General features: G+C 44.2%; 1 protein-coding gene across 1 annotated transcript in view; it reads left to right on the forward strand.

Annotated features, from left to right (window-relative positions):
* Positions 1–19,978, forward strand: part of LOC132975873 (adhesion G protein-coupled receptor A3) — a 198,574-nt gene that overhangs the window by 126,341 nt on the left and 52,255 nt on the right. The window contains exons 13-14 of the mRNA XM_061040715.1: positions 9,003–9,213; positions 9,620–9,828. Of these exons, the coding sequence (XP_060896698.1) occupies positions 9,003–9,213; positions 9,620–9,828 (420 nt within the window). The remainder of the gene's footprint in view (positions 1–9,002; positions 9,214–9,619; positions 9,829–19,978) is intronic.

Consider the following 19,978-nt stretch of genomic DNA (forward strand, 5'->3'; position numbering starts at 1 on the left):
TACGCATGTTGATGTGAAGGCACTTTACACTCCAAGCGCTCTACTCCACCACCATGAGGGGGAATTGTTAAGTCACTCATGTTCATAAGCAGGTTACCATGGAGACACTTACACAGCCCAGCTTTACCTTGTTGCACTGAATCATAATTGGGAGGAGGCACCATGGGCCAGCATATCTCAATGGTAATCACTATCTGCTAACACACACCATTCCTCTTGGCGAGGAGGTTCGATCCACTGCTCAAATCTCCAGAGTGTGCACATATATACAGTATGTGTGTCAATGTAACAGATCCATTCAAGTCATACCAGCCTTACTCCACACACTGGTCTCAAGATTTCACTATCACAGACAGATTTTGAGTTGTGCAATATACAAACCCATTAAAATAAACAGAATGTTCTGATATTAAAAACATTAAAACCATATATTTAGTTAAAAAATAGCCCAAATACAACATATCAGATGTTGAAACAACTAATTTCAACTGATGTTCAAAAAGTGTTCAAATGTTCAAATGGTCATGTTTACCACTCTGTAGTAGTTACTGCATAAATGCAACCATTTCACAGTATTTAACATCACTGCCCTCTCCCATCTGGAGGGGAAGAACACTTTTGTTAGGGTGGTAAGAGCGGCACTTCGTCACCACTGACCCTCAGCTCAGAAGTCCCACAGGGCTGTGTCCTCAGCCCCCTCCTGTATTCCCTATAGTTCTCTAACACCACTGTGAAGTTTGCAGGCAACAGCAGTCGTCAGGGCTGATTTTAGCATCCGTAGCATTCTGACAACACTTTTTAAGCGTTTGAGAACTGAGGGGAGTAGTTTCTGTTATTTTGGATAAGTGGAAGGTTATTTATTTTATTTTTAATTTTGGGGGTCACCATTATCATATTTTATGTTTCATAACGTGCCAGATATTTTCAATGGGTGATATGTTAGGACTGCAGTCAGGCCAGTTTAGCACCCGGACTCTTTTACTATACGGAGCCATGCTGTTGATATTAGTGCAAAATGTGGTTTGGCATCATCTTGCTGAAATAAGCAAGACCTTCCCTGAAAAATTAGTTGTCTTCTTTGCAGCATATGTTGCTCCAAAATGTGAATATATAGTTCAGAAATAATTGAGCCTTTACCCATGCTATGTGCACTAATGCACCCCCATATTGTCACAGATACTGGCTTTTCAATTGATTCCTGACAGTAAGCCGGATGGTCCCTCCCCTCTTTAGTCCAGAGGATATGGAGTACATTATTTCTAAACAGGTCAAATTTAACTCGTCAGACCTCAGGACAGTTTTCCCACTTCAGCTCAGTCCATTTTAAATGATCTTGGGCTCAGAGAAGGCTGCAACATGTCTTTAACTGGTTTATATACAGGTTATTTTTTGCTTGGTGAAGTTTCAGCTTGCATTTGTGATGAACTGCGCTCACAGACAATGGCCTCTGGAGGTGTTCTTGAGCCCATGCAGTGATGTCCATGTCTATTTTCCGGTGCATCTGAGGACCTGAAGATCACAGCCATCCAATCATTGGTTTTCTGTCTTGTCCCTTGCAAACAGAGATTCATTCAGATTCTTTTCATCTTTTGATCTTAGTCTTTCAAGCATAACTTCCCAACCTTTTAGGAAATGGGGTTGTAATTGTGGAAGTTTTGCTGGAGATGTTGCCAACGCTGAGGGGTGGGGAACACTGTCATGTGAACAGCGAGCTCCACCAATCAGAGTCGGCGCTGTGACACTCTATGATCGTGGGTAGTGTAGCTCTTTTCCCCGATATTTTGAATAAACCATGTTGTTCTTAAAACAAGGTTGATATCAGACAAATGTGTGTCTCCTACAGGAGCATATACCATCATTTTACACTCAGGTAGCTCGTCATAAGTCTACCTTGGATGGTTATGATATTATGGCTACTGTAATAATCAAATCCACTATGGAGAAAATGAACGGGAGTTTTACTTCTTGAACCAAACTGTTGAGCCTTATATCTTCCTGTCAGTGCATGAGACTGACAGGTGGACAGAGTTGATACCAGCACAATGCATTTGTTTCTAGGTCTGAAGTATCACCATCAGTCAGGTGACGTGAGAAACCTCTCTATGAGCTTTACCTTGATTTCATCATTGTCTTACGTAATTTGTTTCACTTTGGAGAAATTGAAAAAAAGATGTAGTGATTCTTTTACGTTTATCCATCTAGCAGTGCAGATAGAAGAGACCGGTCCCTGCGGTCTGATCCAAAGTTACGACTGTGTTTCAGCTCCCGGGTGCTACTTGCATACCCACTTTGTGTGATAGCCAACTGTTATTGCTGCTCCAAATGACTGCCCATTAATCCTGTCTCTCTGCCCTGCAGCTGAATCAAACTTGAGATGTGTGAGTGCGGGAGAGAGATTGTGGTGATGGTTAGGTGTGACCTGGATTGACTCCAAATGACCACACCACTGCATGTTATGTGTGTGTGTTCGTGAAAGGAAAAAAAAAGAAGGAAAAAAAAGAGGATACAAAGGTGTTTTGTTATGGACCGGATGTCGGCCCTTTTCTAAAGATTCCAGTCACTCCGTTCAATCTCATTTGCAACCAGTCCAATTATAGCTCGTTCAGCAGTGTTCAGAGGGAGCATGATGGTGATTTAACAGGAAATGGATGGTTTAGAGAGAGAATGAATACATGAATGAATAAAAGGCTTGACGTCTGTCATTCGCTCTTCCCTCAGCTCCAATGGAAAAGAATGTGGATGTTATTCATGACGCATCCAAACCTTTAACCAGACTGCTCCTTAGTGCTGGAGGAACAACTGCAGATCTGAGGTTTCTCGTACAGAGTTTTAAGAAACAGATTGAGTCCACACTCACTGCAGCAGATTTGTCAGTCAAATTAAATAGCTTTATTAAAATGCTATAGAGTTGTGACCGCCCAGCACAAGATCATCATGCTGTGGGTTAAAATAATAACCTGTGTTGACTTTTAGAGGAGCTCTACCCCCCGATGTCCTGGGCGAAAGTCCTGCATTGTTTGACTATCATCAACCCCGAGCAGACTTTATCTCTGTCTCTTCAACACAGGGTGCAGTCTCTCTGAGCTTCTAATATCACCATGAATGTATTAACATCAACATTTACTACAAGCCTGCATGGTGCGTCTTGTGAAGATGCTAATAGGTGCTTTGTGTGTCTGAATGGGAAGAGAGAGATGTGAGAAGAAGCTGGTGAAGTGTCTTTAAGAGTGAGAACCCACCATAGATGAACGTGGGGAAGAAAAATGTGTTGTTTATAATCTAAGTTTTTTTTTAATTGATGCAATATCAATATCATCTTGAGCTAAAAGGATCCCGTGTTGCTTTCACCTCAGGAAGGTTTCATTGTTGTTGTTTCTATGAAAGAACAAAGTGTCGTAGGTGAATGTCTTAAAAACTCCGCACATTAAACAGAAACCATCTCCATGGCCATAGGTAAGTTAGGAAATGTTATTTTGTGACCCTTTCAGAATAAACGGGCGATGACTCAGAGGGAGGCTTTTTCTTTGTGTGCACAAATTGTTTTTTATCATTTCAGCGCTGCAAACATTCTGCTGTGAGTCACAGCCTGGTTTGCCTTCACTTAGAATGGGCATGCAGTGTACTCTGACATGGCACCAGGATACTGATGACACAAACTCTTCCATTACACACAAACAAGGTGAGAGGAGAGAGAGAGAGAGAGAGAGAGAGAGAGAGAGAGAGTCATATTTTTGCATTAATTAGAAGGTCTGTGAATTTCCCCTCTAAGATCTGTTCTGTCTCAGAGACTCTGCTCCTTCTGGCTCATTATCAATCACCCTGCAGCGTATATATTAGTTCTGCTTTTACACACAATAAATTCATTACTGTGAGATCCACAATGGCTTTTTAATCAAACACTGTCGTCCATCTGTTGCATGTTTTTTATTGAGGACACAACCCTGTGATGTGACAGTCTGAGTCGGAGCTGACTGAGGCGAGTGTTTCTGACAGCTGAAGCACGGCTCTGCCTCTCCAAAGAGCCTCATTTCCTGCTTCAAATCTGCTCAAATGCCCCCCCCAACCAACCAACCAACCAATACAACCCGTCTGGAGGAAACAGACTCCCGTTGGCATGGCAACCTTGTGGGGCCGTGTTTAATTTGTCTTGATAAGTCATGCTAACAGGGCTACACCATCCCATGTTCAAGAGGGTACTGCCTTTTCACGCTGCAGCCACAGAAATCGCTTTTGTTACATTTACATTTTTTACAAACGTGTTCAAACCTGGAAAGCAGACGTGTGTGAGACCGCTTTCTAAATGTTGCTTTTGAGCAAACTGTGATTTATTTCCAGTCTCTAAAAACGTGAAGGGTGGAAATGACCCCCTGAAGTTTCCTGATGTCTACCTATTTGTCATGGTCACTTTGTCTTTGACCACGTCTGCGCTGACAGCACTGGCAGTGATTACAAAAGAAAAATTATGCAAATCTCCCACGGGGCTCGTCAGCAGTTCTTCTTCTTGCACGGGCCGAGCTCAGCAAGATGCCCTCTGAGCTCGATTCATTTCATTTAGAGTTAATTTACAAGTTGCAGTCTGTGCAAATAGATAAATTCATCTCTCCTAGAGATAAATCAACAAAGGCACAGAGCTGTAGCTTTTCTTGTGTTGGATTATACAATAAAAAAAAACCACCTACTGCAGTTTTAATTTCCACCTCTTTGTCTAAATAATGAATAGAATAATCCCACTATGAAGTCAAGGGGCCGTGTTTAAGCTTGATATTTATGCCATGATTTGGTAGCCGCCCCAGGTCAAACACTGCTGTTGTGTTTTGCCCTGCAGGCTGTTTTGCAGCTTTGTGCTTCTGTGAAGCGGGGGCCGTGCATCATGGAGCAGGTGGAGGAGAACGGAGGGAGGGAGGTGGACGTGAGGGAACAGCCTGAAATAGGACGTGACTGCTGACATTCACCTGGATGCCCTCTGTAAGGAAAGGAATAAGTAGGGGAGAAGAAAAAAAGGAAAAGCAGAATGATCCTGAGGCTGGAGAGGGAGTGTGTGATTGTGGTTACTAAGGCTACAGCATGCTGCCTGAGAAGGAAGGAGGGCGGGCTTGGAGGAAGGTCAGACGACTGAGGTACAACCAGTTAAATCAACTCTGAAGTGCGAGGTCCCGGTGGTGTTGGGGTTCAGGAAATGTAGCTGCTTTGGCTGCTCAGGAGGAACATGGATTGTCGCTCAGAACGGGACCTTGTGCACACTGTGCGCTCGTAGCACGCCCTCTGTGCTGTAAATCCCTTTGGTGCGTCACATAAAAGAGGATAAAAGATGTAAAAAAGAGATCAGAAGACAAGTTTACGAGATAAGATGTCTTTTGTGAGACGAACGCCTTGAAAACATTCCCCCCTGGGGGATGAAGGTCACCTGGAATCTGAGCTCACTGTAAGATAGCGTGCTGGCCTCGCCTTTAACTTTCGATTGTCACAGAGGCTCAAATCCTCTCCGCCTCTATCCCTGATGTCTGTATCCTCTGACGTCTTTGAAACAGACTGCAAAGCTTAAGCTGTTTGGAGAAAGGAAATGATGCAACATAAATTTCAAGGCAAGGATGCTCTGTCTTTCTCCCTCTCTCCCCCCCCCTCACACACACACACTGCGGGATGAAAATCAATAGCCTTCAACAGTGAGTCAATGCAGAAACTAATAGCTAACAAACCCAGCGCTGTAAACCCTCACACAGGGTGGTTGTAATGTAAAGAAATTGTGTTTTAGCACGCTGTGGATCTTTGTCACATATAGAATTATATTCCTCGATAATGGAAGCGCTGGGAGGATGAAAACAACCCCTGACTCTTGTATCAGGGAGGGAAACAGACACCAGAACACTGTTGCCAACACCAGGAACATCAGAATGCACAAAGGAGCTCTTGTTTAAGTTGATTAGGAAACGTGGGTATCGTTCTCATCAACATTGATTTGGCTAAACATCTGACTAAGCAGCTCCACATTAACTGAAAGGGCACTTTATGGGCATCCACATCCATCTCACACAAGAAGCTTCCCTCCCCTTGAGGCCAAAAATGCTGATGGTCTCACAGTGCAGGGTGATGTGATTCAAAGCCGAGCAACAACAGTCTTCACTTGAAGAATGAGTCCCCTGAGATCTTTATTTGAGATCATATCGTCCTCTTTATTTGCTCTCCATTACATATGCAATGATCATCAGTGCTGTTGCTCCATCTACTAATCTGTTAACTGTACATAAGCCAAAATAACAGGAGTTTTTTTTTCAATTTGAAGGAAGGAATCCTGTGTAATTATTTAATCATAATAAAGGAGCAATCACTCTGTTTTTAAGGTGGCCAAAACAATAACATTAACAGCAAACGTGCTGCAATTACAGAAACAATGCAAAGTCCAAAAAACACAAAAACCTAGAAAACAGATGCAACTGTTAAATCTGCATCCAGACACCACATCTGAAGTCTCAAGGCCTCAAGGAGTGCACTAAGAGGAAGTGGATTGTCATGTTTTTTGGTAGGGCCACCAATACCATCAGTGTCCATCAGGGAATGAGGTACAGAGGAGGTTGTCTCGCCAAGTTTAGCTGTTTATCTGACCCAGCAATGCCCCCGCTCAGGGGTCAGGGGATGGGTGCTGACTGATGCCAGACCTTCCTCTCACTTACACCCTATCCTCAAAGTGTCTTCAGACCGGCTGTATATCTCCCAGCTACTGTAACCTCAACATTGTTCTCTGTGTGAATCTCCACCAGCATGCCCCACTGAGTGCAAAGGATGCTGGGAGGTTGGATTTGATAACCTAGACATCCAAGAGGTCCAAATCTCCTGTGCTATGAGCTCCCAGACAGCGCAGGGTCAGATAACTGGCTAACTGGCGGTTTCCACAGGATCTATGTGTTTGCAGCATTCAGTCTCCATCTTTTGCTCTGCCTGATGGCGCCCCCCGAAATATGAAGCGTTAGTGCAGCGGATTGCAGCAATGTGCCGCTGGACTTGCGGGTTCACAAGATCAAGGGTGAACTAGATCACAGGGGAATAACGTGCAAACAACGTGTTAGTAAGTGTTTTCAGGCTAGATTTGTTGTTCTTTGGGTGCCTGTTTTGACGTAATATTGATAAATGAGATTATTAGCATTTATTTTGAAATTGATAGGATACTCACCGGGTTCCCTAGTGTGACTTCCTGTCTGCTCCGTTCATCTTGAAGTGGCCTCAGACCATGTCTCATGCCTCGGAAAACACAAGCATTATAGAGAGTGCGTGATCAGCTCCAGAGTGTGCAGTGTGGACAGAATGCCGTGGCACAAGGATGCTGTGGAAACTGCCAGTTACAGTACAGCTAACTTAACTCACTAGCTAGAAGCTACAATTGGCAGTAGCGGTTACCTTGGCGAAATCAATTAGAAACATACCGGAAAAAAATAACAACTCACACCAAAAAACAAAATAATTATGAAGTTGTGTTTTTGCACATTAGTTATCCAACCTCATACTTGTCTGCTTTTCTCTGACAAATCATCAAATTCAGGACTTGGCTTTGGTCTCTTTTGGGTCAAAAGTCAAACTGCCTCATGTGAATGCTCCCCCTACAGGCCTGGAGCACTTCTGCTGGGAAGACTGGTTGATGGAGAGTTTTTGTATTGCTTTTTTTTTTTTTGGGGGGGGGGGGGGGGGGGGGGGGGTTCGTGTGTTTTTGACTTATCATGTTTTCATGTTTACTGTAGTTGTGGTTATTTCAGCTTTCTGCAGCCCATTCTTTTCATTGACTGTATGTTTTTGTTGTTGTGATGCATTCTGGATTTTTGTGTGTTTCTTTTAAATTTGAAACTAGTCTGAAGTTGTAACATGTATGTAAGAGAGATGTGTTGTGCTGTCTTTTTTTGCACTTGTTGGCTCTTACAAGTTTGTGCATTAAAGTGAATCATCGCCAGGTGAGGGGCACCTGCTGTAAACATTGCATTTCTTTTTTTCTTTTTTTTTATAAATGATGTGCATAAAAGCTTCTCCTTTGAACAACTTTTGTATAAAAATTGACTTCATAAGCACACTATAGCTCCTCCTCTCTGTTTTTCATATGAAATATTGAGCACATGAGAGCCTGTGCAGCCATATCAGCTGAACTAATGCATGGAATGGGTCTTTTTGCTGACAGTGTCACTCTGGGAGCTTTTTTTCTGATTAAAGTTGATCCTGAGGCAGGGTTAAGTGCTGCCTGTCCTGTCCAAAGTGCAGTCAGTGAGCGGTCCACCAGGGGCATCAATTCGCTAAACCCTGACGGTGGCAAAGTTCTGCAGCTGGTCTCATGCAGCTTCAAAAAGGCTGGGTCCTGATTTCAGCACAGACTGTCTCAGGATGGGACGAGAAAAGAGGACTGTAGGTTATTTGATCAGCAGAATTTTAAGCTATTATGTAGAGGTCATAACAGATCAGAGGGACTGATGATCTTGAATGCAACTCTGAGGGTTTTTTTTTCTTCTGGCTGCACTGTGGATTGTTAAGTGGGGTTATTCGTTCTTGCAGGTACAGCAATAAAAAAAAAACAAGTTCACAACATCAGTTTGGAGTCACTTGTGCTCAGAGACGTCGAGTGACTACACCTTGACAAACACAAGCTTTTCTCCCACATACCCCTTTTTCCCAAAATGTTGCAGGGATGGTTTTTTTTTTCTCCCGGGGGTTCTCCGGTGTTTATAGTCGGTGAAAAGAAGATAAAGTCAGACCGGTTGTCTCTTTAAATCAAGCTGCAGTGTTGATGTGCCCTCAAGCTGAAATGGTAAGAACCATTTCCACCTCTGCGGCAGGGAGCCTGACCAAATAGGCGCACTAGAGCGCTTCAAACGTGATTCTCATTCCCTTGGTCACTTGTGGTCTATGGTCGCCTCCACTCCTGGAGAGGGAAGCTATTTGTCAGTCTTTTCCTGTGAGTTTTTTTCCCCCCCTGCGCATCTCGGAGACATTATTTAATTTTTATTTTCTCTTTTTTTTTGTTCCATCCGCAGAACTCAGTGGCAGTCGCCTCAATCCATTTACCGCTGGCTGGTACGCCTATCTCCTCCTCTGCGCTGCAATCTGTTGATAACTCCACTTGCAGGCTGCAGTTTATTGTGTTTCGCAATGGGAAACTCTTTCCTTGCACGGGGAATTCGTCAAATCTCGCAGACGATGGGAAGCGTAGGAGCGTTTCAACACCAGTTGCTTTCACCAAATTAGGTAAGAGGAAATCCATTTTTATCATCATGCCTGTGATGTCAACGCCGTGCTGTGCTACCGACTACATGCTTACACACTCACACACACACAAGCAGCTCCTCAGTTTGTTCTGCGCAACATGTTGACACAGAAGCTTCACAACCTGGCGCGCATGATGCCGCAATAAATCCAAGTGACTCTGTGTCTGTTTTGAAATCCAGTGAATGAAACCACCGCATGCATGTTCACTACTTTAGGTATCCATATGAGATTAAAGTTGATCTACAACACTATATCTGCATAATGCGCGCGCGTGTGGTTTGTTTGTATGTAAATAGCGCGTGCCAATGTCCACGCTCCCTGTGCCACAGCACTTACACACTTTCCACTTGGTTTCTTTAATTAAATGTGGTGCTTTTTCTTGCAGATGGGTGCAGCCTCGGGAGCGCCGTGCACTCCGTTACTATCGCTCTAAGGCACTTCGCTCTGGGTGTAGACCCCACCGCAGCCTACTGGGATTTTGACCTGCTGGATGGACACGGTGGCTGGAGGGCAGAGGGCTGTCACATAACAGGCTCCGGGGGCAACACGACCACCATTCATTGCACCCATCACAATAACTTTGCTGTGCTAATGGTGAGTAGTATACTGTGTGGTTCCAGTGTCATTCATTGTAGCACAACCATGCCCCCTCCTCCATCCACCCACCCCTACATTTTTTAATGCTTAGGGCCTATTATGGATCAAATGCATCTTTTTTCACCCTGGAATAGATGGAGTCACGTGTTGTAAGAAGCGCTCCATGCAGGGACCTTTGAAAGCTTCCTTTTATTGTTGCTCTTCAGCAGAGGGAAAGGATTTGTCAAATGCGCTGCGGGGATTTATTGGCTTTGGAGTATGCGCTACACTAAATTCCCCCTATATTCTGGAGATGAGAAGTTGCGCGCGTTGTAGGCTATAGCCTGCCACCTTTTTCCAAAAAGCAGCACAGCAGCAGCAGCAGCAGCAGCAGCTGCGATAGAAGAGATGCTCAGGAGAAGGAGCGCCTTGTCAGGAGCCATTCGCCTTCGAGCGCGAGTGCTGTGCTAATTGGTTGCAACCGTCGCCGAGCGAAAATGTTGGACAGCAAAGCGTAGCATCGTTCATCTGTGTCGCTGAAGTTGGTGTCGATGCCGCTGAGATGCCTTCTCCCGACGACGTCCCCTTGTTCACATTGATTTCATGAGGATAATACCAAAAGCGCAATGGCATCGTATCGCCCAGTCGCTCCGTAGAGCCGCTGCGCCTGGTCCGCTTTTTTTGGATGAAAAGAAATCCTCCGGATGTTTACCGAAGAGTGGGATTCGTTAGACTGGGAGGTCAGTTCTCAGCAGAGCATGAAAAGTGTTGCTTGAGATGTCGGTGCTTTCCGAGTTGCCTTTTTACCTGCATATTTTATGAAGCCGCTGTTCTGTTGTTCGTGTGTGGAGAGAAGCTGGCACGAAAAAAAAGCCGCATAGGAATGAGAAAGAGTGGGGTACAGGGAGGAAGAGGCTCACTAAAACGGCATGTTGGGCTCTGAGGTGGAGAGTGGGGTGTCTGTGGAGGATGGGGAGCTGTTGTCAGATGGGGAGCAGATGTCAGGTTGTCATTGTGCATGTATTTTCTATCAAACACGGGCTTGGGGAGGCGCACCGTCAATGGGCACCTTCTGGTTGTCGGAATGAAGCGAAATCTCCTTTTTTTTTGTCACATTTCCTGGTACCAGATTAATCTGAACTTCAATACACGACATCCGACAGGCAGAAGGTATTCAGAGTAAAGGTGGAGAGCGGACACATGAATGTCCACACTGTGGCGAGTGTTTGCGCCGAGGTTTTGCGCGTCTGTTAATGCAGTCACCACACCCGCCTGGTCTCTGCAGTGCCCGAGAAAAGGACCCTTATTTACGGACTCGTGACATCATTCTCCTCATGGCCTCGTATAAAATACTCTATAATGCAACAATGACCCGTGTAGCTCAGGGCGGCTTCTGCAAGTAGCAGACCTGTTGCATAATCTTTTCATGTGAGAGGAATCGCCTTTTACTGGCTTCCTGCGAGTTGACCATGTTTAATTGACAGCATTTAGAAGTGAGGAGCCTCGCCAGTGAAGCTCTCATTTAAACTCCTGCAGAGAGACTGAAATAACATCAAAGCTTTGGTGTTCTGAGGGAAAATCAGTGGAACAAGTTGCAATGTCTATTAAAAAAAAAAAGTCTACTGTGACAGTGGTGCAACAGTAGTGTTTGCATTCACTGACAGTGAAGTATGTTTACTCAGAGGCAGATACATGAGTGTCGAGCACATTGCTGTATCACCTTCTTTCTACATGATGCTGCCCGATCGCTCATTAGATCAGCTGTCTGCGGCGTACAGGGTGAAACATCCACCTCATGCTGCATGTGTGATGCTGAGCAGACTGACAGAGGGTTAACCACAAAGCATGACAGCTCTGAAGGATGAATAATGCAACAAAATCATTTTCAAAGAAACTAGGGGGAGGTGGGAAAACGATGCCTGAAAGGCACAATGCAATATGCAATTCCTGTTGATCCACACTCTTTCACTTCTTATTTGGCTTGACTGTGTGTGTCTTTTTTTGTGTATGTGCGTCTGTGAGAGGGAGATGATTAGTCTACAAATAGCATGACAACCCAATACAATTGCCCCTGGGGACGGAGGTTTGGGATATAAAAAGTACTTTAATGAGAATCTTTTTGACTTGGCTCAGAGAGAATTACATGCTTCTGCCCCCCCTCCCCTCCCCTTCCCTTCCTTCCTCCGTGCTTTGTGATCAGAATGCCAAATAACTGACTTGGGACAGGATGTGTGCGGAAAAAAAACACTCAACAAGAGCAGCCTTCAAGGCTTTTCTGTCTATTTATTTGATGTGTGTGGACTTTGAAGAATGTCTGGCGCAATGAATGCATCACTTTGTTTGTCTCTTGTCAGAAAGCAGGTCAGATTTTGACCTGTTAGTCTAGTCAACCAAGTCATAGAGTTTTCCATGTGTGTCAGGTGCTGAACGACAGCGCGCCTCTTTTTTATCCCTGCACTGAGCAGAGCTTGAAGCTGTTCCAGATTTCAGCACCGGGGACAGTTCCCATGTAACCCACCCTCCCCCCTTCTCATCTTGTCCTGCCTCCTTCCCCTCCTCTCGTCCTCTGCCTCCTGCAGGCCGGTGTCTGTCTTGAAGGGAGGGCTGACTCACTCGTTTACAGCAATGCAGCCTCATGATCTGTCTTCATCACAGTGACAGGCCTCAGCCCCCCCCCCCGCCATGACCCACCCTTAACCCCTCCCCAATCTTATCTGCAGCATCACTTTGTGTGCTTTAAGTTCTTGCAGACCTGGTAGCGGCGTCTTTTGTGTATTATTCATTTATGGAGGGAACACAGACCAAGGAGTTCCTGCATGCGTTAGCTGCAGCGCTGCACACTGTTTAATATGCAGAAGCAGACCTTTACAACGACAGACACTCAGAGGGGGGGGGGGGGGGGGGGCTGGCTTCTGTAAGTATCCAATCATAACAAAGGCCTTCAGGCCACGGGCCAATAAGGGGAGAGCTGTGCACAGATGTGCTCCCATACTCACTGTACAGAATGTAATGTATGAGTGAGGAGGATTCCTGGAAGCAGGAGGCTCCGCTGGTGACGCTCTGCATCACAGTTACAGTAGAACAGGTGACGTGTTGTTGGTGGAGCAGGAGACAACTTTTACTACACACATTTACCAAAGTTATTTTGCTTTTGTCATGTGTTTATTTTTTAGACATTTTCCTTAGCGCTTCTAACAGTTACTCAAGTGGACCACAGATCAATTTACTGAGAATTCTCTCTCTTTTGTAAAGCTGCTGACAACTTGTGGATATGTGAACGTGGTTGCCTGCAAAAAATATTTGCCTTTGTGGCCGATTCTCTGCACTGTTGTTTCTTTGATACTCTTTGTATCTGCCGCTCACTTAATCTCACTATTTGACTAAAATCTTTGGGGGCAGTCATTTGAAACACAAAGAAACCCATCACCTGTAAACATTTTATTGTTCACATACAGCTTAAGAAAAACTGTAACAAACATCTCACAGGTAAAACATGAGAGTCATGATGTAAGCTGATATTAAAGTATATTTTAAAAAGGAATCTGTAGTTGAAGCTGTGCAGTGCAAAGCCTGACATAATGTTTAGTCGGATACAGCCGTTTATCTGAAAACTGTTCATCATTAAAGGGTCAGAAGACAATCCATTTGGGAAACACTTGTTTCATTATTACTTCAGGTAGAATCTGAATCTGAAAGGCAACATCGTACATGTTGCAACATCGGGGAACTTACTCCCCTCGAGAGGAGGAGAACAACTTTTATAATGTTTGTTTGTTAAAGGGGAGGTTGGATTGGTCATTTTTGATGCATTCAAGGACGCCAGGAAATCCGGAAGCTGATTGGCTTAGCTGACATAGCAGTTAGCAGATTTGTCCCTGAAGTTGAAAGGTTGGATCTAGAACAGATGAACAGCTACACTTGAATGCAGATATCTGATTATAGATACAAATAAATCAGAATACTGATGATGGGAGCCAGGATTTTTTTCTACCTGTTCTTGGTTTCCAGACTGTTTTTCTTGTATACACCAAAGGCTGCTGATTTGTAATTGGTGAATAGATATCCAGACCCCTGTGTACAGATAGAAATCACCTCATGAGAGATTTAATCAAAGCAACAGAATGGAACAGAAAATGTTTTTTGAAAGAGGCCCATTGGTTTCCTCTGTCCTTCTTGCTCTCAGTGGGAGATTCTTTCATCTCTGAATCACCAAAACTGAACACAATTCACTTGCCCTCGCCGCTGCCCCTCCATCTTGAACCAAACCGACCAGGACAGGCTCCCATCTTTATATATAAGCTTTTATAGGCTGAGCCGTCTGCAGGCTCGATGGCAGTGTGACAGTACTGCTGACTGCTGGAGCTGACCACCTGTCTGTTGTACAGAGGAGCAGAATACAGGAGAATCCATTTTCCTTTCTCTAACGCCTCTGTCCTGATGACTGGGAGAACAGCGCTCTCTACAAACATCATTAAATCACTACTATTGTCACTCATGAGGTAGTAATACAGACGAAAAGGAAGGATGAATGGATAAAAGAATCGTGGTGGAGATATAATTAGAAAGCTTATCGAGGGAAGCACAAATTGATTGTGACTACATGATACAAAAAAAAAACATGATTAAAGGAAGTTGTTCATTTAAATTCAGTCCACATTTGGGGTTTTCCAATCTCGCAATTAAAGGGAAGCCACCCAAGCTGTGTACAGGATATGTGTTACTCATCAAAAGCAACCTCCTGGCAACTTCTGTGACTCAGAAAAAAAGTCTTTTTCTTCTTGTTTTCGCCTCGTTGTCTCTGTCAGTTTTTCAGCACATCGCCATTTTCAAAGTCGTACGTCCTCATTAGTCTTTTGTCCACATCCTGACTCAAGGCGGACATAATGAGACACCCAGCTGGGTTTTCAGCGTTCGCCCACAAGCAGGCAGGGCTTCAGCCGGTTATCTCCATGCCCTCCACCCTTCTATCTCTCAGACATTTTTTCTTCTTAAGGAGCTTTGGTGGTTTGTTTAAGGAGATGAAGGGGTTTACAATGATAATGATGATGGCCTGTTTGGATATGCAGCAGTGTCTCACAGCGCTGTGTTGGCATCTTCTGTTGATATGTAATGCAGTGGGAGGGGAAGAGCGGTGGGGTGATGACAGGCTGTGATAGAAGCAGAGGGGGGGGCATGTCTTGTGTTTGTGTGTGAGCTGATAGTGGATTTAAAAACCAGGCACCACACGAAACACAGTTTACCTCTGAATAGCACACATACCGGGCTGTCTGCAGGTCGCTGCCACGTGCCTGCTGAGAAGTAGTTCAGGAGCACATGACTTTCTTCCTGACATCAGGAAGAAGGGTCATGCCTCTGTTGCTTCTACACTTTGGTTTTGTTCAGGCCAGCGTTTCATTTGGCAGCTCTTTTTGATTTAGTCTCAGAAGAGGAAAATGCATAGATTTAGTCCTACTTTACTCATTTTGTACATTTTATAATTTCAGTCTAGGCTGCGCAGTGCAGTGGTTATCGCTGCGGCCTCACAGTGAGAAGGTTCCTGGTTGGAATCCCCATTGGACAGGAGCCTCTGTGTGTGGTGTTTGAATGTTCTTCCCGAGCACCTGCTTTCACCCATAGTCCAAAGACATGCTCATTCGGTCAATCTGTGACTCTAAATTGCCAATTGGTGTGAATGTGAGTGTATGTCAGCCCTGTGATTGACTGGCGACCAGTGCAGCATGTACCCCGCCTCTTGCCCAATGACAGTGGGAATTGGCTCAAACTTCCTGTGACCCTGAACGGGAAAAGCGATATAGATAATGGACGGACGGATGGATGAATAATTTCAGTCTAGTTTTAGTTGATGAAACTAGTTTCATTAACATTTTAGTCCAGTTTCAGTCTGTTAACAAAGCGGACATTGTTGGTGACAGTAAGTCCTCTTGTGTGTGCCTCAATGTGCAAACAACGGTTTTCTGTGGTTGTTTTTTAACAACAAATATTTCTTTAAGTAAACACACACAGTAGTTTAAGTAAGTAAAGTAAAGCATAATGTGTGCCTGTGTAGGTGTTAAGCTTTGTCATAATTATGCAGCTTAAGCTAATTCTTACAGTAAACGCTAATTATTTGCGGCCCACTTATCACCAGCTACCTCTCACCCTTTACCTCACTTGCACTCGTTCCAAACGTGGCAGCTGACAGACGAGCACTAATCCGCCTCCATCCGCGTGTAGGCCGCCGTGCAGCTCGCTCTCCAGCAGCTGACTTCACCCGTTACTCTGCGGCTCGGCTCAGCTCAGCTCAGCGCTGTGTGTGAACTCACCCTGCATGAGTCGAGGTTCAGCTTAGGTTAATATTTAATAAATGCACTCATGTTCCATTTGTAGGCATTAACTTAAATTTGATGTCAGGCATGATTACTTTAGCACACGAGGATTGCTTTGTGTATGTGTGTGTGCGTGTGTGTGTGTGTGTGTGTGTGTGTGGCTGCAGACCTCCTGCTGATGTGATTTAACCTGTTAGTGCTTTCTGACGGGGAAGGGGTCTGGCTCGTCCTGCCTTCTGCGCCCCCTAGAGCAGATTGCTGCTGGCCATTGACCTGACACTTGATGCAGATTGTTTTCTCCCTGCACTGAGTTCAGAGCTCACAGACCTCCATTTATCCCAAACATCAACAGTTTTACCCTGCATGGCATTGCTGGAGTCGGCCAACACTCACTGTCGGCCCTCCCCCCTCTGTGCCAGTCGCTATTTTTAATGCACTGTGTATCCCTCTTTTAGCCTCAGTACAAATTGCATTTCTTTAACCTATTGTTATTCTAATTATGTATGCTCCTCAGCCAAATGTATGAAAGATAATAATAGTGCTGCTTGCAGCAGGAGGGATTGTTGCACTTAATGTGTCTGCGTGTGTACAGAAAGTTAATAGGCTCCCAGTTTTGATGTTGTTTGTGTACAGTCAGTGATTAATTGGCAGCCTATGTTGTTTTTTTTATGACGTTTGCTTCAAATGTAAAGCTGTCTTTGCTGACAAGCAGTCTTTATGGAAGATAATGATGTTTTCGCACTTTGATTTCATTTCTGAGTTAATGATTTTGGCACACATTTTCTCAAACAATCAGCTGGCCGGGTTACAAATGATTGTGCCTTTTTTTTTTTCTTTTTGGATTCACAGTCATCGTCTGCACGGTCGTTCATTAGTCACAGACGGTATGGATGAGAAACGTCCCGCTTGTCCTTTTGCATGTGACAGAGGCCGACTGACATACATGATTCATGTGCAAGAACACTGTCGGGACTCACCGTCTCCATGAAACAAGCCATGAATAAAAAGAAGTGCGGACTTAATAATATGGCATTGGATCTGATGCCCCCCCCCCCACCACCACCACCCCCTCACCAGCTGTTCCCTCGTCGACAGTGCGACCCTCCCTGAACCCCAGAGACAGCCTGGTGGAAATGAGGGCATGCCGTGTAAACAGCCGCTCTGCCACTGTTTGAGTTTCCGTCTCTACCTTTCAGACGGGTTGCTTCATTTTATGTTCTTCATTTACCAGAGCTGGACAGCGCCTCATTTATACAATGCTGGGCAGTCTAGACAAACACATTAACGGTTTCTTTTTTTTTCCCCTGGACCAAAGAAGTGTAGAAAGTGATCGTGCCCTGTAGCAGGCTGGCCGGCTGGCTGGCTGTCTGTCTGCATGTCCACCTCTTTTGTCAGCCAAGGCGGCAGCGCCCAGACTACCCGCCTCTGCCCCTCCATTTCCCTGCTGCTGCTGTTGCTGCCAGGCCCTGATTAGAAAAAGTAAATCCCCACAGAAACAGAAAAGACAAAGGTTTAAAGGCAACATTTTCACGATAGACTTCAAGAAATTATGTCTTGCAAGGTTCATTATACATCATGGCCTTTTCTGCAAACAATCATGATCGCATGACCTTTGATGTTTAATGTCCCGGATGTGTAGGAGTGCCTCAGCATACAGCATGAGCAGAGCCATGCCTTGCAGTTAAATATTAATTTAATCTACAGTAAGGGTGTGAAGCTGCTGCTGCTGCTGCTTCTGCTGGTAGCTAGGCTTGTAATTAGGGAGCAGCTATTGATGCAATGTGGCCCCCTGTGCACTCCTAGGAGGAAGATAAGGACAGCACAAAATGAGACTGCCGTCATTTGAAGGGGGAGCGATAACAAGACATTCAAATGGTTCTGTCTTTTGGCAAGGTCTACGAGGAGCACTTCAGATTTGAGTTCACAGTTTGTTTTTTTATGTGAGGTTAAAATAAATATTTCACTGTTGTCATGCAGGAATTTATTCTCTCCTTGGTTACGATGCAGCTGCAAAGGATATTTTCGATTAGCCCCATTCTCGCAAATAAATCAATCATGAACAAAAAGACCACCTGGAGATTTCTAGGACAGTCTCTGCAACAGACAGAGCCGTGCAAAAATGAGTATGGACATTCTTAAAAAGATGCAGCATGACTGGATAAGAACACAAAGGGCAATGCATGTGTTTCTTTCTCGTCAAGAAGCCCTTGCAGTTATTCTTGCAAAGTTTTATTTTAATACCAGGGCTGGGCATCAAAGTGGAAGTTAAATGTTGTAATTTGAAGCAATTTGAAGCAGTACTTGATCAAGTTGTCAGGCTTCTTGAGTCATGACGGCAGTCTCAACATGTATCGCCTGAGACTCGCTTTGCTGCATTTCTTTGGCTGTATATCCGAGTCAGCTAAATCTCTTTAAAATGTGCCGACAACATCCTCATTCAGCTCTCTTCTTTTGGGATGCATGTTCTTTGTTTGTAGTGGAGTGTTGTAAGCTAGTTTGTAGTACAAGAACTCAGAGTCTAGAACTGAAATTACCTTATTGTTACCTTATTGTTCTTCCAGGACAAAAAGGTTTAGCTTTTTTAACACAATTCCATCCATCCATCGCTCCATTCATCCAGCCATTTATCCATCCATCCACTCATTTATCCATCCATTAATCCATCCATCCTTCATCCATCATCCATCCATCCATTAATCCATCCATCCATCCATCCATTCATCCATTTATCCATCCATTAATCCATCCATACAACCATTCTTCATCCATCCATCCATTAACCAGTCCATTCATCCATCCATTCATCCATCCATCCATCCTTCATCCATCCATCCATCCATCCATTCATCCATTAATCCATCCATCCATTCATCCATTAATCCATCCACACATCATCCATCCATCCATCCATCCATCCATTAATCCATCCATCCATACATTCATCCATTTATCCATCCATACATCATTCATTCATCCATCCATCCTCCATCCATCCATCCACCCATTTATCCATCCATCCTCCATCCATCCAGCAATCCTCCAGCCATCTATGCATCCATACCTAGGCTTAAATAAACCACATTCCTCTACATTAATGTTAACATGAACATGCAATAGAACATATGAAAGCTCCTGTTAGAAACTCAGGAGTGGTGATGATTTTGGCGCCCCCTGTGGACTTAACGATACATGTTGTCTTTACTGATGTGTGATCGGTGTGTTTGTTTGACAAAAATTAATTTCTAAAAAAAGTCAGTTTATTAATTGAATTGTCTGACGAGCAACTCAATGCATTTTTGGTGTGGTGAAATTTTAAAAAGATTTATTTTGGCAGCCTGCTTTTAATCCCCTCATTAGACCCCTAATAACTAAATAACTAAAAGGAAATAATCAAACTTCTCTCTGATCAACTGGTTTGCTTTTGTATCTCATAAAGAGTCATCAATATGAATTTCAGTCTGTTGCCAGTTAAAAAAGCTTTTCACTGCAGCTAGATATTGTCTCAGAACTACGACCCCCCCCCCCCCCCCCCAAAAAAAAAAAAGGTTAACTATGCAAAAAGGATTCACTGAGTGAGATACGTTGGAAGATTAGGATTATTGACATTTTTGCCTATTTGTAGTCAACAACAAGAGAAACATTGAGCAGGATCCGACTTTAATGTCAGGGAGGCATCAGACAGAACTCACAGGAGGAGAGTCATATAACCAGCGGGCTGTAGCTGTCATTCTGTACTGTGATGTGACCCATAACAACAGTTTACAGAGAGGTTTAAAAATGAAATATAAACAGCAGAAATGTGTAAGATATGGCTCAAGTCAAGGTAAGCTTGTTTGCATAGCCCAGTACCACAAGCGAACTGG

Source organism: Labrus mixtus, chromosome 6, assembly GCF_963584025.1.
Source record: "Labrus mixtus chromosome 6, fLabMix1.1, whole genome shotgun sequence".
Lineage (NCBI taxonomy): Eukaryota > Metazoa > Chordata > Actinopteri > Labriformes > Labridae > Labrus > Labrus mixtus.